The sequence below is a fragment of the Pezoporus wallicus genome, unplaced genomic scaffold, assembly GCF_028554395.1.
Source record: "Pezoporus wallicus isolate ANWC-B61680 ecotype Strahan unplaced genomic scaffold, APGP_CSIRO_Pwel_v1 contig_2871, whole genome shotgun sequence".
Lineage (NCBI taxonomy): Eukaryota > Metazoa > Chordata > Aves > Psittaciformes > Psittacidae > Pezoporus > Pezoporus wallicus.
Window position 1 is genome coordinate 2,411,771 of NW_026640775.1, and position 22,547 is coordinate 2,434,317.

General features: G+C 42.6%; 1 protein-coding gene across 1 annotated transcript in view; it reads left to right on the plus strand.

Annotated features, from left to right (window-relative positions):
• The first annotated feature begins 278 nt into the window (after positions 1–278).
• Positions 279–22,547, plus strand: part of ISX (intestine specific homeobox) — a 28,655-nt gene continuing 6,386 nt past the window's right edge. Inside the window, exons 1-3 of the mRNA XM_057420682.1 lie at positions 279–551; positions 8,330–8,572; positions 22,383–22,534. Of these exons, the coding sequence (XP_057276665.1) occupies positions 380–551; positions 8,330–8,572; positions 22,383–22,534 (567 nt within the window). The 5' untranslated portion in view covers positions 279–379. The remainder of the gene's footprint in view (positions 552–8,329; positions 8,573–22,382; positions 22,535–22,547) is intronic.

A 22,547-nucleotide genomic window follows, 5' to 3' on the forward strand; every position in this document is an offset into this window, starting at 1 on the left:
TTACCAACAAGAAGCAATCCTTCCCGGAGCATTTTCCCCCTGGGTCTGTGAGGAGCACACATCTTCCCAAGAGGTTCGTAGCTCTGTAATCTGCACTGGCTGGGGGATGCTGGGCAGTGGGTAGGATGGGCAAGACTTTACACCCCCACTTGTAATGCTGTCTTCCCCAGACACAGGAGCGTATGTCTTGATCCCAAGCTGATCAGCAGAGAGGAGCAGGCGCATGTGCTCACTCTGAGTGGCCTTTGTTTTCCCTCTGAGTACTGCTGCAGGTCGGCTGGGCACGGGTGAAGAGAGACGGGCACATGCGTCTTGGGGCACACCGGGAGCCAGGAGAGCAGGAGAGCACTCTCTGCCCTGTAGCCACTTTGGCAAGAAGATGACAGACCCCCAGGGGTGTGCTGGCCAGGGGAAGCCCAGCCTGTCCTTTTCCATAGAGGAGATCTTAAAGAAACCTTCTGCCAGCACTGCCCTAAGCAGGGAAACCAGGAACAGAAGTAGCTACGCAGAGAGGCCACAAGCCCTAAAAGCAGTGTCACCACTGGCCTTTGGTAAGTACCAATTATAATACTTAATGAAAATGCTCCTTTCTTTTTAACCCCTAGAGCTATCACATTTGATGCAGGGGGGCGGAACTAGGTGATCTTAAGGTCCTGTCCAACTCAAACCATTTTGTGATTCTATGATTATGTAGAATTTTTATTCTTTAGCTTTTGTAGGAGTCTAGGATTTCCTGAATCAGGTACAAATCATTAATTGTATATACAGAAATGATCCTTAAAAAATAATTTGCTTTCAACCTTGCAGTAGACTGGGCTCTGTTCCCAGGCTTTGGTGGGATTTCATACATTATGAAGTCCCAGTGTCGTTGGAGAGGTGGGTATGCAACCTGAACAGTTACTGCAGGTAGCTCTCTTCAATAGCAGTGAGAATTGCTTATAGTAAACAAATACAATATCATCCCAGTGTCTTTCCCTTTAAAAAAAAATATTCTTGTTATTAAAAGAAAAAAATCCCCTGTCATAAAGAAGGACAGCCATTCAAATTCAGGAAGTTACCTAAAATTGCTGAAACATACTGAAGTTGTTGCAGTTTCACTTAAATCAAGAGCTGAGTGTTGTCTGGAATTACAGCCAAATCTCACATTAGTACGTTCTCTGATAAATTCGACTACTCATCCTCAAGGAGGAGAAATGGTCTGCAAAGGTAATGGTAGCTAAGGAGTGTTAGAACTCAATTGCTGGAACAAGAAAAGAGAAAACATTTGTGTTTAATCATTTCTCCTTATCATCAGGGACACTAGGTTTTTTCATGAACTAAAGAAAACCAGCTAGTAGAAAACTAGCATGACTTCAATCTTAGCAAACCAGCAATGCATTAGCCTATTTAACGTCAGTTTCCACAGTTTAGTTACTTTGGCCTTGAGTGAACCTTTACCCCACAGAAATTCTCTCTTTTATTTTCCTTAAACAAAGACCAATGGCCAGAACTTTCAGGATTTAGTATTCCTTTTAGTATTCCTTCTTTTTTAATTTACATCGTCCATGAAATGGAGATTTTTTAAGCATACAAACACATCCACTTAACTGGAAAATGACCTGTAGTTTTGAGAGAAAAGTTTCACTCACCTCTCGCTCAACTGCTTTTAACAAAGCTTAAGGCTCCACTTCAATTTTTGTAACACGCAAGCATTCTTTCATGGTTCAGGACCCCATTTCCCAGGACACTGGATGAATCACCCAGCAGTAAGGGAGAGACTTTTTCCAAAACTCTGGCAGTCCAAGTAATCATTGTTTATTTGCATAGCTTCAGCTCTTTTTATGTCTGTAAGTTGATACTGACCTGGACTAGAAAGAAAACAAGACCTAAATCGGGAAGGAAACTACAATAAAGTGAGCACCTCACTTACTACTGTAACATTAGTCACCAGACCCACTAACGCTGCCTCTCAGCCATTCTTTGCGCAAGAGATTTGCCCTTTCTTGTTCAGCTCTGACACAGGGCAATTTCATTCACTCTGTACAGAACTTGTTTCCTAACCATGGGGCAGAGCCAGCCCACAAAACACCTCACAGCTGTGGAAGCCTCAAGCATGGGGCTGAGTATGTGACTGCTGCCTTTGCGCCGGTATCTGCCGCTTTCCACAGAAACCCATGTGTGGGGAAGAAGGATAGCATGCTGCTGAATTTTCCCAGAACATAGGCTAGCTGAGGTTGGATGGGAGCTATTGAGATCATGTGGAACTCCAGCTTGCTGCTCAAAGAAAGGACAGCTTTGAAGACAGACAAGGTTGTCTATCTTTGAAGCTGCCACGGTGAGCACTGCTTGGCTGTTTCACTACTGGTACTGTTGGAGGACTGCAGCATTTAGAGGCCTCCTAAGGCTGCCAGTGCAGATTGGACTGGAACAACAGCAGGGCCAGGTCATGTTTTAAATATGGCCCTGAAACAAGTAAGAGCTTGGCAGTTTGTAGGGGTGGGCAACATATTATGCTTGCTGGTGATTCATCCAGTGTCCTGGATATTACGCTTGCTGGTGCAAGCATAATAGAGCTTGAGTGCTGAAGGAGCCCAGGTGCTACATTGTGAAGGGGGGGAAATGTTGGTGTGAGCTCCATGGGAGTGAGATTTTGTGAACTCAAAGTCCTTTCCAGAGGGCAGTTTCTGTGCCACTGGATCCAAAGTGAGACAGATAACACCACTAAAAATGAAGTCAGTGCTGTTCATAACATGGACCATAGAACTGCATTTTAACAGCATGAAACTCTTCTCTGAGAACAGAGAAGCGTGCAGAGACAGGACCTTTTTATATTATGTCTGTTTTGTGATCAATATGTTGAAGCCCTGTTTCGTTGTATGCTTCAGCTAAGCGTGCTGCTCCAAGCGCAAGGTCTGACAAATCTGTATGCAGGACATAATGGGTTCCTAGGACTGCATTACTGCACTGCCAGTACTGTCTCATCCCAAATTGCTCCACCTGAGAGTACAGTCAGTTTTTCACCTTGAAAGCAATGCAGGCAGAAAAGCCAGGCCTTGCCATTGACTTCGCTTCATCACCTAGCCAAGAGACAGACTGTAGCTGTAGCAAGAGAGTATACTAACTCTTTTCTCCCCTGCTAGAAAGCCAGGTTGGATTAATACACTTAAAGCAGTGTAAAATGTTAACTTATGAAAATAGTAGATTCATTTAGCTGTCACTGTATCTGAGCAAACAGGAAAGCTGTAGAGATATTCCAAACTGTTGTTGTACGTTGCTTTTGCTATTGACCAAGGGTGTTTAAAAAAAAAAGCCTGAAAATGAATCTTTTTCACTGTTGGCTTCTCACTAACACCAAATTGATACTTAGGCTTATTACCCTTTGCTTTCCCAGCAGAACTGCCGATTTTTGCAGATAAGGTTTATTTAGTTCAGAAGTGCAATACCCTATGCTGTACATCTTGGGATAATTGCTGTATTTCATCAGTCATTCAACTTCATGCCATATAACTGCCATTAAACAAGTTGTGTAAATAGTCAGCTATATCTAATTTGCCTCAGTGCTGGCCAAGGTCAGGGCACTGAAATGCGCAAGGAAACTTGTTGGAAATTCCAGGAGGGGACACACATCCAGCTCCTTTCCCAGAACAGTTCAGCACTTTTCAGCAAAGAAGGAAGTATTACAGGTCAGACCTGAGTTATACCTTACGATGGATTTTAAGAACATTTCCCATATCCCATATGGTATGTATCTGAACCAAGCCATGATCCATATGAAAGCGAACTGGCACCACACACATACTCATGGCTACCAAAAGGTAAATACCAGGGCCAGAAATTATCATCCACCTCATCTGCTAATCTAGGCAGCCTAGGTACTGAGATCACACTTGTCTAAATCTAGAATTCAGAGCTGAGGAGATGGGTAATACCAGAGAACCAGAAGATGCAGAATGTCAGAAATTAGGGACACAAAGTTTGCCCTGGAGTAATTTCCCAGGAAAACCTGGGAGTGCTAGATCAGATGGCTTCTAGAGGTTGCTCCTAACCTAAATTATTCTGTGATTCTTTAACAAAAAGGATGTTGTGATGTACAGTTGCAGCCTCTTATGGAAAGCTGGGGCAGGATTTGATGATGTATGAGATCTCTGGGCCTGACTTTGAAGTTTGCAGGTTTTTCTGAGTGTAATTCCTGTGGGACTTGGAATAAGGAGTGTGCAGTCTTCCCAGGAGTGTGTGACTTTCCAGTTTTAGTGAGTTTACTGCATACAAACACAACTACTAGGTGGCCTGAAACTGCATCTGTTGATCTGACATCTACTGAAAGACTCTTACTAAGTTAAAAAAGGAACAGTGAACAAGAAGACATTTTAGTATTCAGTCTATGCTTTCCATCTCTTCTTTTTGTCACAATGCCTCAGGAGGGTAACCATGTCCTTTGCAAGTGACACAAATGAGCATCCACCAAGTGCTGATCTCCTCCCTAGTGCCAAATCTTTCATTTTAAACAAAGAAGACTAGGAGGTTTATTTCAGAAGAAATCCTTCTTCTGAAATCCCTAGGAACTTGATTTCAATGTGCTTGAAAGTACATCTGAAATAATTGTTCATTACTCCACCACCACTGAAGTTCCACCAGCAGGAGGTTCTTTATCTAGTCAAGGAGAGTTTGGGATGAGTACATTACACCTGGGAAATTAATAGTAAAAGCAGTAACAGATACAGCAGTTTTGTCATTCTGCCTGTTATGCCCCATTATGTTAAGGACATGCAAATTAATAGGAATACAACTGCTGCTTCACACACAGTCAATATGGTGATTGTTTACTTCACCCTTAGCAACACCCCACCCAGCTTTATTGCAAAAGAGGAAACAAGCTGAAGGAATAAAACTGAACAGATACCACCTGGCCAATATCACCAGTTCATCCCACCTTTTACAAGGCAAAACAATGCACCTTAAAAAAAAAGGCAAAGAAGCAAGAGAAAAACAACACAATAAAAAGATGCTTGCATATCTCAGTGACAGCCTTCTCTGTTCAGAGCTGTAGTAAGATCCTAAAGTCATAAGCCCTATGCCTCCAACAGGTCTTTCTCTTCAGTGATTACACAGAAAGGCTTAAATGGAACTTAGGCTATCTGAAATAACCTCCCACTTCCAAAAGGAAATCTTACTATCTTGCAAGAAATTTCCCATCCTTTTCTATGCAATTGAAAGTTAAACTAAAAAGACCATTTTGAGCCATAAGTCAAAGTAATTTCTGTGCATGACAGTAAAAAGTGTCTCATGTTGTGCCAGGCTGAAATGTCATAGCCATCCCTGAAAAAAAGAAAAAAAAATAGAAAAAGAAAAGGAAAGAAAAGAAAAGAAAAGAAAAGGAGAAAAGAAAATTAATTGGAGGAAATTTCACCCCATGCCAATTTGTAGGTATTTTTCATAGCTCTCTGCTGGAGTCACATGAATATGCACTAAAAAATACTGTCTGTCCTAAAGAGTTATCACTTCAGACAGTCTCCTTGCTTGTTCAGGACAACAAACACCAGAGAAGGTTGCAGTGCAAACAGGACTAGACTTTAGGGTTCCTAAGTCTCAGATATGTGCTTTAAACTCAATATCATCTACCTTCAATCTTATTCTCCAGAAAACTTCTTGATCTTTTCTGACTCTCTTTAGGGTTCATAGCATTCTAATTACTGCTTCTATCTCAAACAACCGATCCTCCCACTCCTTTTCACCAGTTCACATCAACATTGGTATTTTCCCATCTGCCAAGGGCAGTCTTCCATTCCCTCCCTGTTTTCTCCTCTTCAGTCTATAATTATTCTATCCATGCACACACAAAAGTTGTGCTCATCACTGGAGTATGTAAGCATCTCAGAAAAAAAGTCAGAGGGAGGAAAGCTGTGTATGAAGGATGAAGATATGTGAAAAGTCTTCTATAATTTAGAAAATGCCAGTGTCATTCTCAGGAAGCTTTAATCACTGCTCATAAGAGCACCTTGCTCAGGTACTGTTACGTTCTTCATTACTGTAGGATATAAGCACCACTGATTCTGTAGCATACCCATTTTCTCAGCATCGCATCTAGCAAAGGAGTGCACCTAGTCCTTAATATAAGGATGGGGGATTGAGATATAAAAACCTATGCCAACACTAATATTCTCTGATGAATAATGAATAAATCATTTAACACCAGCCACGAGCCGGTGACCACTGCCAGGTCTATCCCTCTCCTTCATTCCGCAAATATTGTTCAAAACCTCACCTGTTTTCTTACCAGAAAATTCAAACCTAGTTGATCCAAAAGGAATTAAATTAACCTTGTTTTGCACAATACGCCTCAAACACAGAGGTGGACCTCATACCAGGTTTTTAAGGTTCACAGGCAATTGTGTTTAGAAGTTTACCCAAAGATTGGTGATAATTTGAAAAGATAATATTTGAACAGTCATTCTTTATTGACATGAGGCTTTGGCTAATTTCCAGTGCTCTTGTAACTGCATTTTCTTCATGTCACTGTCAGCCCTCTGTAAAATTCCTCTTGTGTGGGCTTTCACTAAGGGCAAAAAGGGGCACTTTGTCTCCGGATGTTATAAATATCATTGCTCCAAGGCTGGTTACAAATAGAACTGTTATTTGTTCAGAAAATAAGCTCTTGACAAGTCTAAAAAGTTAGATGTTTTTCAATGCACCAGAAGTAAAATATGTATTAAAATAATGGAGTTTCTTCCAGTATAACCTGTTGGGGTTCATGCATGCTGCTATTTAGATATAAGAGGGGAACAGCCACAGGTGCTGCAAACCCCAGAACCTAGGTATGGGTAACTCCTCTATAAAAAGATGCTTGCAGTCCATTAATGCATTAAGATTTTAAAGTTCTTTGGTGGTAACAGCAGCCAAAACTGTGCTGCCACATTCACTTCAGTGTTACGTTAAACATGGAGCCTAATGAGTCCATTATGTTTATGTGTTGCCTCTTCTTCTGCCTTTCCCAGCAAAGAAATCCAGGCATGGAGGAAAACTAGATCAAATTCTAGGTTTGCCATTAAAACAGCACACACCCAGTTATCTTGTCTCTGAAGAGTCAAGCCTTGATTGCATCTATCAGGGGCAGCACATAAAGCACTAGGAACCAGGGATTTTGGTGAGGCTTTAGTGTAGAAGAGAGGAGGTAAGTGAGTGGGAGTATTTGGTCTAGCATCCTCTCTTGGGATACTAACAGCCACTAACAGACCCCAGCCTGAACAGTGAAGCTTCCCAGCATGTTATACTTCAGTGTATGTCTTTTTAAGCTCCACTTACTCTTAAAGAAGAGTAAGGACTCACTACGTCTACAAGAGCAGAAAATTAATCTGAAAGATATTTGCAGTACCTCTGTACACACAGAGCTGACAGTGTTTGTAATGAGGCAGAAGAAAGATTATGGCTTCTGTGATCAATTTCATCACCAATCAGTGACAGGAATCCTAGCACATGTCACCACTGGCTGCTACTGAGGTTACCTTCAGCTCCCACGGCGACTGTTTGTAGTGCCCATGTTCAAATCTAAGATAACCATATGGCTGCACTTCCTGAAAATGGGCCAATATGCACTTCTCTTATGTTTGTCCTGTCCAAGAGCATGCAGGGGATTTCATGAAGATGAGTTGGCTGTCAGTACTTTCCTAGATATCACCAGTGTCACCTGTCACAAAGGCAGATGGATAATGTTGACAACATGGGCAAAGGCTGCTTTTAGAATTATCCAATGCCTAAATCTGAGAGGCAGGCAGCACAGATGTAGAAGAAAGAACAAATGGACCTAAATCAGGGAAGACAATGACCTTTAGCTTATTCTGGCTCATTTTCCTGTAGGGTAGATGTACTTACAGGGACATTTAAGAAAGGAACAATTTTTAAAAGCATTTGACATACAGCAAATTCCATAGTGATCTTGCTGACAGATTTTCAAAACACTCCACATCTACTGCACTTCCGAGTTGTTAGAAAAGGCAGCCACTGATTTGGGTACCGACATGGCAGCTGAGCTTTCTTGACATTGGGTGTGCCTCCTTACTTCTACAGTCCCTTCTTGAAAATATTCCACAAGGACCATTGAAAGTTTTAAGGTGGAAGGAAGCAGAGAACAGGCTGGATTTTGGGGTCAAATTCACCAGGATCATGCCTCTGCAGCATGGGTTCATCTTGGCATTGATGCACAGTACAGAACGATCAAGGCCATTTTAAATATTATCAGGTTTGAATGCTACAGTATTTAGCACACATCCATGATTCTATTTTTTCACACAAACTAGAAGATGCACTGAACAATGGCTGGTTTATTCAAAGCTATTTTGTGCTATGTCCTTCACAGATTCCAGCAGCAGGAGTCAGTTAGACTGTGACTTATATTCAGCCAAAATGCTTCTCCCTGCCATGTGTGCTACACACATAGCCAGGGCAAAGAATATGCAGGCAGCTCACTGCAGAAGACCTACTGGCAGCCCAGCTTCCCTCCTGGGTGAGGATGAACGACATCAACACCTGGAAGGCAAAAGAAAACACGAGGAAGAGGAAGATCAGATATGTGATTTTCCTGTGGACCATCCACTTCATGGTGAGTGCTTCTACATCCAAACTTTCTCCCAGAGTACCCAAAACCACAGATGCTATCTTACAGTGATGTACATGGCAATACCTAGTAACAGACGTCACAAATATGGCTGAGTCACAGGGATGATTCTTCAGTGCTGCCATCGAAAACATGGAGACTCACCCTTTGAGCTAAAGATCTAGATCTGGCCTGCCAACCCTACCAATTTTAGTGATAGGGACTGCTTGGGGTGGTTATTGCCCTTCTAGTTGGGGTGGCAATCTACAGTTACCATGTTCAGCGGCGTCTCTTCCCGGGTTGTGCAACGCCCGTTTCCCGACAAATAGGCATTGCACAACGTGGGGAACAAGGCTACTGAACATGACAAATCAGCTCCATGTGTTCCATACACCTTGGACCCACTGTGTAGGTGATGAGGTCATCAGCATGCACATAGGCAAACTGTCCATGTGCAGTCGGTCTGGCATGCAGGATGGGCCAGGCACAATTTTCAAGCCTGGCTATGTTGGCAGGTCTGGTAATTTCATTAGTTGTGAGCACTGGTGAAGAGCAGTATATCTCTTATCCAAAGAAAAGGGCAATACAAATATATTTTTCCAATATGTTGCACAGAGGCTTTAAACGAAGCAGGGTGCATGGTACCTGGACAAGACAAGTTCCTAACAGACAGACTGCAGCTTATTTGGAGCTTGTGGCAAAAACTGCTTTAAGTTCTTTGGGTTTTAGGAAAGGTTAATACAGATTATCATACTAACTGAGAAAACAACTCAGTAGCAGCAATAAGGTGGTTCCTTCATAGTCTGTTATTATTCACTCCTTTCTGAAAGAAAGAAAAAAAAGACAATTCCAATTAAGGCCATGGAAGACTCCTAATGGAGCTCATGTGACCACAGATGCACTTGTTCAGCTGGCTTCACTGAGATTCACACATCTTCCTCAGCCCATACTCTGCAAGGTGCCAAAGGAAACATTTCTCTCTGTGAAATACATTTGAAAGAAAAGCCTTGTTCCTGCTGCTGCTGGTATGGTACATACGAGTCTTGTGATGAGCTGCTGTCACCTCCTTCTCCTGCATGAGACAGCATCTGTCTTGACACAGACAGAAGTCTTGTAAGATAACTGGATATTTTAGCCTATCTCTGACCTGTAAGCTGCATGCAGCTGATGGCATCAGGACAAAATCAAGTTCCTCACAGACCAGCTAGGGCTGTAAGTATCTGGCTTTTGGAGTTGCCCATGAGTACTAAAAAGGAGTATATTTCATGCAGGAGGGAGTCCCCAGCCACAGGGATCACACCGGAGCTGGCTGGTGGCTTTCCCAGGGTGATAGGGGAGGGTGGCAGCTATCCTGACTCAGCACTTAGCCTCATTGACCAGCACAGTGGTTGGTACCAGCCTCATCAGCAAAGCAGGCTGGAGAGGATGTAATTATCTGCACAAAGCCAAGCCAATCTGAGCAGGTCCTTTCAATGGAAACATGTTTTAAAGACATTTAAACAAAATCCATCTGTTTCCTGGTGGCAGTGGGGTTTTGAAACCAAGCAGAGGTTTAATGATCTGCCATTTTCTAGGCTAATGGTTCCTGCAGTTGCTGAGCCTTTGATAGAAACTGGCTCAAGGAGGGAGGAAGATCCTGAAGCACTGGGTTTGCATTTTCCCTGCAGTGCACAGTGATGTTTCATATCCCATTCATGCACTGTGTTATTCTTAGTAGAGAGCTGGAGGCCTGGGCTTAAAATCCTTTCCAGCATCATAAGCTTCAGCCTCCTTTCTCTACTTTACATTAGGGAAGAAGAGCCAGCAGCTCTTTTTCTCCTGCCGCTGGCTGTGGCATGAGTCATCTTTGCCAGACAAGGTCAGTAGCATTCCCTGCAGGAGAGGTAGACTGCACCACCCTTGAAAACAGTCTCTAATCCTTACATTTTGTGCTGATAGCAAATTAACTTCCGTTTCAATGCCTATCAACTCTGTGGCGCTTCAGACACACTCTCGGCATGGTAACTATAGTCTGATTATCGGTCATCTAACAAGGCACAAGGGCAGTGCCAAATGCCCATAGCATGTGCCATGGAGGTGTCCCCAGGACCTCCCTCACATCTTCATTGAGGATGCCAACAAGTGGCCAGGGCAATGGCACCAACCCTCTGCACCAGGAGAACTTTCTGATGTGAAAGACACCAGAAGTCCTTGGCTGGGCATTCCCTTCCCTCTTTCTCATAGCCCACCTCTATCTCTATAAAATACCTGCATAATTTGTGAGGAAGGGCACTAGGCTCTGGCTAAGAACACACGTCTGTACAGCTGTCATGGAGCAGAAGAAATCAAAAGGGCTATGAAATCACCTAGGTGGCAGGAGAACTGGGGTTTGTTTAGTGCTTTCTTGGATAGGAAGAGAAAGATGGGGAGGAGGCTGTTACATTATGCCCTTCATGGGCAGGTAGTCTGAGATAGCAAGAGCACCCCAACTGTGTTGTGAGTGTGAATTTGGATGGTATTTCCAGCAAACTCTGTAACTCTGTAGTGTTCCTAAAAATTTTTTTCTCCCAAAAAATGCCTTCTGTGGCAAAGTGGTTTAGAAATGCAGTGTCTTCTAAACTTAACAGATTTATGCCCTTATCACAAACCATTTACAGGAAGCAATGCCTCTTGCACTTTGAACTTAGAGGCTGCATCATAAGCAAAAGAAAGATAAAAGCCCTCACATGCAGGAGACATGCTGACAGTGACATTTAGTTTTGTTAAGCTCCCATTTGAATTTTGAAGCCTTTGTTCTGAATGTTGGGTGCTCTCACCTGTAGCCTTCTGCATGAAAAATAGCAGAACCTGTTCAGAAAAACTCATTCCTGGGAGCAGTGCTTATAAAATCTGGTTTAGGAGACCACTCTGAGAGATGCCTTTACTTTGGAGCTGGGTACAGGCTGTGCTTGGGTCAGCTCCCTGTGAAATGATTAAGTGCTGCTGGTTTGCTGTGTACAACCATCATTGCTAGGGTCTTCAGAACTTATGAACAAGGAGGACAAGCTCTTGGGGCTGTCAGTCAGCATCACAACAACACATCCCAAGTTGTGAGCTCCCACTTTCCATTTAATTCCTTCTCTCTACCCTACATGACACCCCTGAGACTTGCAGCCAAGCGCTGGAGCCTGGGAGGATTACCTGCCCCCATGCCTGTGTGACCTGCTGGAGACTGCCACGTACAAAATCCCAGCCTAGTTCACATCCTTATGGGCAATTCTTTTGCAATGTGTTCTACACATGCTGGGTCTGGTTGCATACATCCATGTGTGTGTGCTGTAACTATTTACATCCAAATGAGTGTGCCCAGCACTGCACATAGGCAATAGATGCAGTCCTTTATTCCAGCAAGGGAGCAGTCCATGCCTTGGAGAAGCCAGACAGATAGCAGCATCACCTTAAGACACTGGCAGACGCACAGTCTTGTTAGATTTCTTCTCTGAGAAATAATTCAAGTACAAGGTAGAACAGGCTTCAATAAATGGAGCTGACTCCTAATTCCAGCAGAAATTGAGGTTTTCAGGTCATCGGAAAAACTGGAATATGTTGTTTCCTTCAGCTCATGTCTCCTTTATTCACTGTAGAGGAGGATGCCATAATGAGTCAATGTCACCCAAATATTTCCATAGCAGATATCCTCTGCACATTGCTGACTGGAAGCCCAGGGATCTTTTTATTAATCAAATTATTTTATTATTATGATAGTATCTTTGATCCCAAAGCATACTGACAAATTCTGGTGGCAATTATAAAGACAATGGGAAATTTAGAGATGATCTCAGTTCTGGAGAACTTCCAGTGTAAGTCAGTCATGTCCCCTCTGTACTGATGTCAGTTGCATGCATCTTTAGCTTACTGTTAATGTTCTCTTTAACTCCATAAATTAATTTGTACTGTTCACTTGTGGACAATATGGTTAAATCCATGTACCCCTGTGAAACAGCATGGTTTATCTCTTGCAGAACAGTCTTTTCCCCAATATGCTGACTTATCTTAATGCATTTATAAAGCAGCCAAGAGACTATGAAGCACTGTGTAATCACAATCCCAGATAAATATCAGCTGTCCAGAACATGCCAAAGGGACTGCAAGAAAGGGCATAAGCATCCCATTATCCTGCAGAACAAAAGGAAGCAATTCTAAATGAAAAGGAAAAGCAGAAGGAAAAAATACATGCCTATATATATAATTTGGCTACCATTAGCTGTCTTAGCAGTCTTCTGTTTATCAGCATGAATAGACCCTGCAGCCATGTGTCTCTGAAGTGCTGTATTCCTATATACATTTAGAAATGCAGCAGACCATTGACCTTGTTTTGGTGCGTTTACCTGAGGCACTGTTGAAGGCTGGTTCTTTGCTTTTCTCCCTCTTTGAAGACTGACTGTTTATAATCACACCCTGGATATTAAAAGAAAGTCATGACACCTGAATCCTTTACTCCCACCCTTCAGATTCTGTTCACATAGAAGTCTCACTGATACAAGTGAGCACTGAAGAAAGCAAAGCTGTCAGCAGTTGGGGGGACTACAATAAATACTGCTTGTATTGTTTCTTTGTGGATTTGTGGTTTTGGGTTGTTTTGTATTTGTTTGTTTTTTTTTTACTTAGAGCAAGTGTTAGCATTCAATGCTTTCCTCTATCAGCCTCTGCTTTCCCAGGAACTCTGGATCCGAAGGGTATATTACACAGGACCCGGAGATTAATTTGTTCCTGCTAGTCAAATCTGTGTAATGTGACCATTTGTAAAACTAATTGCACACCTTGATAAGCTTATTTCAAAGGTCTTATGAGTACTTATTTAGCTTCTCCTAAATTAGTATCATAGAATCATTGAATGGTTTGCATTGGAAGGGACCTTAAAGCTCATCCAGTTCCAACCTCCTGCCACCCCTTCTAGTGGAAAGCATGGACACTTTCCACTAGACCAGGTTGCTCCGAGCCCTGTCAAACCTGGCCTTGAACACTGTCAGGGATGGAGCAGCCACAGCTTCTCTGGGCAACCTGTGCCAGCGCCTCACCACCATCATAGTGAAGAATTTCATCCTAATAGCCAATATAAATCTACCCTCTTTCAGCTTGAAGCCATTCCAACTTGTCCTGTCACTACATGTCCTCTCCAGCTTTCTTGTAGGCCCCTTTAGGTATTGAAAGGGTGCAATAAGGACTCCCTGGAGCCTTCTCTTCTCCAGGCTGAGCAAGTCCAACTCTGTCAGCCTGTCTCCATAGGAGAGGTGCTCCAGCCCTTTGATCATCTTCATGGACCTCCTCTGGACTCACTCCAACAGGTCCACTTCCTTCTTATGTTGGGGGTCCCAGAGCGGGATGCATTACTGCAGTTACCAGGTCCCACCAGAGTGGAGCAGAGGGGCAAAATCTCCCTCAACCTGCTGGTCACGCTCCTCTTGATGGAGCCCAGGATATGTCTGGTCTCTGGGCTCAAGCACACACTGAAGTGGCTCATGTTGAGATTCTCATCAGTCAACGCCCCCAAGTCCTTCTCCTCACGGCTGCTCTCAATGCATTCTCTGCCCAGCCTCTATCTGTGCTTGGGATTGTCCTAACTCACATACACCAACGCTGTAACCCCATCATGGAAGGCCACCAAATTTGTCAGACGTGATTGTGAAGCCATGCTAGCTGTCACCAATCTCCTCCTTATTTTCCATGCACTCCAGCATAATTTCCTGGAGGATTTGCTCCATGAACTTGACAGGCATTGAGGTGACACTGTCTGGCCTGTAGTTCCCTGGGTCTTCCTTTTTTCCCTTTTTAAAAAGAGGGGTTATGTTTCCCTTGTTCCAGTCAGTGGGAACTTCACCAGATTGCCACAGCATCTCAAATATGATGGATAGTGGCTAATCCACTTCATCCACCAGCTCCCTCAGGACCTGCAGACACATCTCAGGAGGTCACAGGGACTTGTGCACCTTCAGGTTCCTTAGATGGTCCTGATCTCCTCTGACAGTGGGTGATTCTTCATTCTCCCAGTCCCTGCCTTTGCCTTCTGCAACTTGGGCAGTGTGGCTGGAGCACTTGCCAGTGAAGACTGAGACAAAAATGTTCCTGAATATCTCAGCCTTCTCCATATCCCAGGTAACCAGGTCTCCTGTTTCCTTCCAGAGAAGGATCACATTTTTCCAGTCTTCCTTTCACCATTGACATACGTATAGAAGCTTTCCTTGTTGCTCTTGATGTCCCTGACCAGATTTATTTTTACCAGGACTTTAGGTTTCCGAACCTGATCCCTGGCTGTTTAGGCAATTTCTCTGTAATCCTCTCCCTGCTTCTACCCTCTGTAGGTTTTCTTTTTGTGTTGGAATTTCTCTGGGAGCTTGTGGTTCATCCATGCAGGCCTCCTGGCATCTTTGCCTGACTTTCTCTTTGCTGGGATGCACCACTCCTGAGATTTGGCTGAGAATTTTTCATTACATCCCCAGGATTTAGTACTTTTAATTACTGTTCTTTGAAATTGAGGGCAAGCCTTTACCTACTGTATTAGCAAGTGTTTTATGCCGAAATGGGAAACTAGGGAGTGCAGACTCTGAGGCAGGGATGTAAACAAGCATGTCTGATTGATGTCTAGAGGTTTGCAGGTACAAATAACCACGAAGAACAGTCGAAAACAGGCTGCCTGCAGCCTGCAATAAGCTCAGCTTTCTCCATGGGCAGATGACTGTTTTCTAGCAAAGGCAATTGATCAAACAGTGTGGGGAGAGTAGTGGGGAACCCAGTGAGAACCATTATCAGATGAGGCTGGGCACTGCTTCTAAGGTGAAGTTTGACAACTGCTGAACCTTCACAGAAAGTACATTTCAAGCTTGATATTCAGCTGAATGGAGAAACTACATATATACCTACCCCAAATCCATTTGGATCTGAAGAAGTTCATGAAGATGCAGGTCATTTAGCCTAAGTACAGATTTGAACACACACTCCTGTCAGTTGGGGTCCCTCATACCATGGCCTGCATGCTTCTTCCCCCAGATACATCACTGACTGCTGGCTGTGCCAGAGTTACACACAGCACCATTTCAGGGCAGCAGCATTTGTAGACACTGTCGTAATTTTGCAGGCAGATGGGAAGGGTTAAACTCACCAGGGGCTCAAGCTGATGGCAAGCACCATCCTCCACCACCAACTTCCAAGTGAATGGTTTCATACATAGCATCTATTCTGACAATCAGACTGAGAAGTTCACGTGGTCACCATTAGCCTGATATTTTTAGAATCCCTGCTCATTCCACCTAAAGTCTGTACCTGTCTGCATTCCAGCCATGCTGCCGGGTGATTAGGCACTGAACTTAGTGCCAGGGTGGAAGCAACTCTCCATCAAAGAGTTGTGGATTGAAGGTAAGAAGTCAGGCTTTTGCAAGTTCAAGTTGTGCTGCTCTGTCTTATCTTTGGCAGTGCCTAAATAGCCAGCAGCTGGATCCTAAACGCTGCATTTTGCTAGCAGGAGGCTCTATCCAGAGCACATTGTACCTATCCAATTAGGAGCAGTATCACTGGCTATGCCAGTCCTTCCTAGCAAAGGCAGAAAAGCCACTTTAATAAAGATTACCATGCTGCCATACTCCCACTTAAATATTGCAGTGCAAGCTCTTTTGAAAGCCACAAGCCACCTCCTTAACTAGGAGAGGAACTACAATGGGCACATCTCTGTACACAGGCAAGCACATTTTGTCCTGATGCCATCAGCACCCTGTAATAACTCTGATAGAATAGCAATTGGGGTTTTTTTTTGCTATGGGCTTGGTGGCAGTGTCACCACAAGAGGCAACATTCAGAAAAGACACATGAAGGAATCGGCTGGGAAACCCACATACGTGTAATTGGATGAATTAAAGAGACAGAGAAACACCTTTTAAAGGGTCTAAAAAGGAAAAAAATAGAACTTAAACAGGTATAATGAAGCCCTTTTTCAGTGCTTTTGAGTTTTTTTTTGAGAAACAAATGATACAACTTTATGACATAAAGAAAAATATATTTCTGAGAATATGTAACTAAAGCCACTTTCTTGCTTATGTGACTACATTCTCTCTTCTTGTCAAAGAAGCAGCAAAATCTTTGGATCTGGTTATTGCATACCATGAGAGGGTATCTGTCCAGAAATGACAAAGAGTATTGCAGCAAGATAAACTGATCCCACCATCTTTCATCTACCTACATTACATACTCCAAAGCAGATATGTGCCACCACTGACCTCCAGCCTTCCTCTTGGGTTTTTAATTTCTTATCCCTACAGGCGATAAGTATGTACCCTTATAACAAGACCAAGTAGTCTTGATATGGTAGTCTTAGACTGCTAATGGGCTAAGTGCAAATGGGAGATGCAATTGCAAAGATCTCCCTGAAGTAGCATTTATCTGTCTGGTTCAGGAACACTGAGAAGCTGAGAAACAGAAGTACAAGGTGTACCATAGGCTATATGCCAACTATAGACTATAGTCCAGGATGAATTTGCCCAGGCATGGCATTGCTGCAGCTGCACATCTTTTACTTAGCAAACTCAGGTACAAGCAGTAGTCTTCAGTACTGGTTTGTTCATACCTCTAATATCTTGTGACTATGTTATACTAGGCAGTGGAAATAAGTTGTAATACACTAAGCTAAAACTGTGTAAACAAGCAATTGCAAATAAGACTCCTTGAGCTATGCATAGTATCAGAGCCTTAAATTCCCTTACTCATTCGGAAAGGAATGATGAGGGGTAAGGCTTCATTCCATGTGGATATTTGGAGATCAGAGATCAGATAATGAAGTAAGTTGGGAGGGACCTCTGGAGACCATCTTGCCCAACCCCAGCTCGAAGCACAGCCAGCTTAAATCAGGTTACTTAGATCTTTGTCCAGTCAAGTTTAGAATATCTCCAAGGACTGAGACTTCTCAGACTCTCCAGGCCCATGTCAGGCCACCTTCATGGTGGAAACCATCCTGTTGTGCAACCAGAATTTTATTTGCTGCAATTTTTACCCATTGATCTCATCCTTTCACCATGCACCTTCAAGAAGAATCTGTATTTCTATGAAGATCAGATGTTTCAACTTGCTCCAAGTCTGACCTAGTAATAAAGCAGGATCTGCAGGGTCAAATGGAGCCTGTGACTGAATTTAAAGGATCTATACTGCTCTACTGTTGTAGAGAATCTTGGTCCTTCCAATGCCAATTTTCCAATTGCCAAGGCAATGTATAGACAGCTGTATCTCTAAGTGTCTGCAAATGCTGACATATTTAGCTGCCTGATATTTTCAGGCTTGGTTTCAGCTAACCTGCAAGTGACTTTCAAGAGAGCACAAAAACACACTTGAATATCTCCCGCTTTTACAAAGAAAATAGCTCAGGAAACTCAGACAGAATCTTATTTCCCCAGAGACTCTAGAGCCACGTTTGTAAAGCAAGTGTTACACTTCCAACACTTTCTAGCCTTATATCTTCCACCCACATTCTTTATTAGACTGTAATTCTGAATGCAGTTGTTTGCTATGGGATCTCTAAGCTAAGGTCCAAAGGCAAAGAGAAGTATCAACACTACAGTCAGAAAAAGTTTTATCTTGCAAGAAAAAATGTTAATGGATAGCTCCGGATTTTTTGTATTTTTATAGGGGTTGTTTTATAATAAACAAAAATAGAATGACAGAAAAAAATGCACTTTTCTAGATTTCCTCCTGTCAAAAGCCTTGATTAGTTCACAGGAGTTAGCAATTTAATTTCCAGTTGAAATCAAATCCTGTCTTTCAGTCTCTACTGGCCCATAGCTGATGTCATGTTATTGTATTTTGTTTAATATGATGAGTTTCAGCTTTGAAAAATCTGATTTCAGAAGGGTTGACACTTCTGAGCACTGTGTAGACCTTTTCCTTATGTAAGAGTCTCATCTGTAAAAAAGTTCGCCTTTCAAGAGGGAAAGATGTGGAGGATGTAAGAGTGAACTGACAGGGAGTTTCTTTTGCTCATCACCAAGTTATCTGGGTCATTTTCATACCAAAAAAAGGTGTTATGAGACACCAGAAACTCACAAACCTGTTCTCTCTGAAGCTATGCTCTCTAGTTCTGGACACTTCTTAGCTACAGGTGGGACAGAATACTGTAAGCAATTATCTCACAGATCAATTTCCCATCCCATCTCCAGCAGAGTTTAAAATACTGTGGGGTTCAAGGCAATAGATCTGCCTCCTAGGTACCATAAGATGTTCCAGCTCAACTAAAAGTTTCTTCTCAAACCTACACTAGCTGTGCACAGACTTTGTTATCTCATTCTTGTATTTTCATTGTAGGGTAGACTTTGTAGCTCCTTCTAAATTCATGATCTTCAGTACTGAGTTTGTTCCACACCTTGGCCCTGTGGAGATGGTATTGCATTGCTTGTAGCAGCTGATTTCTTGAGATCATCTAGGTTGATTAATCCAATAAGCTCTGTACCAAGTGCCCTGCCAGCACCCACAAGTTCTTATGGTGGTAACCAAGGATAGATAGTGGCATAATTGTCTCTGGTGTGTATGAACATACTCTCTATGGAGAAGTCCTCCAGCTAGCATGGTCTAATAGAGTAGACCATTCCTTTCTAGTTCAGGTAGTAGTTTCTGGTTTGGGCACTAAAAGTCTTGCCTTAGCTTTGATTCCCCATTAGGAAGAGGAGACGATAGCTGTCATCATATGTGCTTACAGGCAAGAACTAATAAATGCTGTTTGTATGGTGTCTGCTACAATGAGGGCTCATACAGTTGGCTGATACATTCTGATGGAATACTAAAATCTACCTTTTTTACTTATTATTTGATGTGACATCTTAGGTTTTAAAATGTAGACAGTTGGTTCTTAATTTGCTTAGTCATGAAATTGTATTTCAGTTCATTAATACTTTTTTTTAAAAGGAGCATTGGGATTTTTTGCTAGTTCAGAAATCTTCCAGGAGCTGGGCAGGTTTGTTCTCATTCTCGTGAAGGCTTTCTGAGTGCTTGAATAGAATGCCAGGGTGTACAAAACCTGTCAGGACAAGAACCCTGCCAGCATCCCAGATGTTTATGTACAGTGGAGACCACAGGAGCAAGGAGGTGATCACAGTTTGAGCTTGGATCTCTTGCTCCACTCTTGAAGGGATGGAGGTAGACTGCAGCTTCTCCCAGGTTTGTGGAGCCACTCTTCTATCTTGCATTGAAGCAGGAGCTCAGCTCAGTGTTCAGGGATACATAAAGGGCATCTCAGGGAGGCCTCAAATTTCTGAGACCATGACAAGGTTGGGGCAAATTTCACTTGCTGCAAGATCTGCTATATGAAATGCCTTGTGCTAGAGAAATCTAAATACCATATGTTGTCATGATGCACATACAGCTGAGAGATTTATTACCATATCACAGAACATGACGTGCTTGACAAAATATAAGTTTGGTACTCCAACTTACCTCTCCGCAGTATCTCCCAGAATGATATGGAGGCCAGCCTCACACCAGAGAGGTATGAGGTGAAAGTCTTCCTGACAAGACACACCTTTATGAACTGTTAGCTCTTTCATATTTACAGGGGACATATAGTGCCCTGAGATTTATATTATCAACACTGATATTTCCCTTTTAATCTATATAGCAATAAATCCCCTTACAGCCTTTTTTTGGGAAGGTTCAAGTAGATGCAGCTTTGTAATCAGGGCTTCTTAGGAGAGGGTGCCCATTGCTAACTTCAGCATAAACGCACAAAATTATTTCTCATTTCAGATGTCTGTCACAGTAGTGCCAGCAAGATTCAATGTAAATAACATTTTTCTCTTGAGGCTGAAGCCAGCACTGCAGTCTAATGTGTAGTACTTCACAGCCCAGTGAAAAGTCTAATGATACAGATTTAACTGTGTTGGACATCATCTTTATTAGGCTGCTTCTGGGATACATGAGTATTGACAGTTATTTATGATAAATGATGCTCCTCTGTTATTCTTACATGTCTGATTTCCTTTCAAAGTACCCAAGAGGTTTTAGTGAAGATGAAATACAATGGAATGTATTCTCTTTACTGGTCCCCAGGTACTGTGTCCTAGGCACCTTCGTACTAAGTCAGTGGACAGATTTTTTTAATCCCTTATTTTCTGTCTCAACAGAGTTACAATGAGGTTTCAATTACAGAACGAAAAATGTCATTTTCTGATTGGCACAGTGCCCAGGTTATATTGGCCAAGGTATTTAGTTACCTTTTTTCACCGTTTTAGCCTCCGAAAGGAAAAGTTTATGCCAATGGTTGAGCAAAAGGGGCACATAAAGCAAAGTCTCTTTGAGGGACTAACGTAATCTTCTCTGGTTAACCATTCCCTTTAGGAAGTGTATTGCATCTAGTTACATAGTATAAATTGGTAGTTGTCATGAGACCATATACGACCAAAGCAGTTATTCAAAAAGGTAATTTTCTCAAGCAATGTGGTGTCATTGCCAATTACTTCAGGTCGTTGAGTAGCAAGCTTATCATAGTTACAAGTGATATTAGAATTTTTATGCTCCTATCAGGCTGCAGTTTTCCAACCTCAGCAGAAAAAAATCCTGTGACTCACAACACTTAGGGGATAGTTTTCTACACTGGTCATTCAATATCGGCTGGAAGATACTTCCAGTGCCATTTGTGCATCAGAGAGGATTCCAGCTTTGGGATGAGGCGGAACTCCACGTTCTGCAGATCATCTGCCTTAGAGCTCACTTCTGTTGCTCCTTTCTCCTCATCCTTGCGAGATATCAGGCCTTCAAGCATCATTTCAGAGCAACCTAGACTATATTCAAATTTACACCATGTGGCATACTGAGTTCATAATTTGAATAACGTACTCTGGTGTATGAGCACATGTGTAGGAGTGCTGAGAGAAGTGTTTAGTGTGGTCCCACTACTGCAGGTGAAGCAATAGAGCAGCCTGGGAGTCCCCTTAGGAATTCACAGCAGCCAAAGTTCCCGGTAGGCTGCTCCATGTTTTTTAAGGCCTTGCAGTTCTTAAGGATAAGCTTGTTCAGAAAGTCCCCGCACCACAATAGTGCAATGAGGAGTATACCATGAATTTTCTTTGTAAGGTAACATTTTTAATGACACTGTCACACTGAAGTGAAAATGCTGGCTATGCCTAAATACTGCCAGAGGAACGGTATGGGAAGAAAACATCAGTCAGTTTGGAATGCTTGACTTCTCTCTACAGCATTCATGCATTTTGAGTACTCTTTGATATTGCAGGATGAGAAAATTCATCAAAATGAGTAGAGTGACAATGGAATAAAATAATACCTCACAGCTTGAGGAAAGTAAGACAGACCAGCATGATGGGAAAAGATAGGAATGGAAAATTTATGAGCTGAAAGATGGTGATTTCTTACAGGCATGAGAACAGTGCCAAGACAAAATACAGTATCTACTCTTCCATTCTCTTTACATTAAGGGTTTCTTCACAAATAGTTAATACAGGATTGCATATTAGCAACAGATGTGTGCATGTGACAGGAACAAAAAGGGTTCAAAGTTTGGTCCAATACTAATGGAATTTCATGACAAATCCAGGGCTAGTGTGGTTAAAATACATAGGGGTTTCTAGCCTTTTACGTGCAGTGGATCCATGGAATTAGCACTGCAAATGGGCTCCTTTGACTTGAATGACAAAGTAATTCATTCACATTCACTGCTGGGTCAGGAGACAGTCACCTATTGTAAGCGGATCTCTAGAAGGTGCTGGAGGTGCCATCCCACCTGCATAGCAATTTACAGAGATTGCTGGATTTCTGAATCTTCTTGTGGGCCTCTGGCGCTTTCCTATAAAATGCAATACACCTTTTCTTGTTTACACAGTTGAGAGGAAAGGCAAGCGGAGAATCCGGACAACATTCACAGCCGAGCAGCTCCAGGAACTGGAGAAGATTTTCCAAGTGACTCACTACCCAGATGTCCATATTCGCAATCAACTGGCAGCAAAGATAAACCTCCCAGAAGCCAGAGTTCAGGTACATTTGTCTC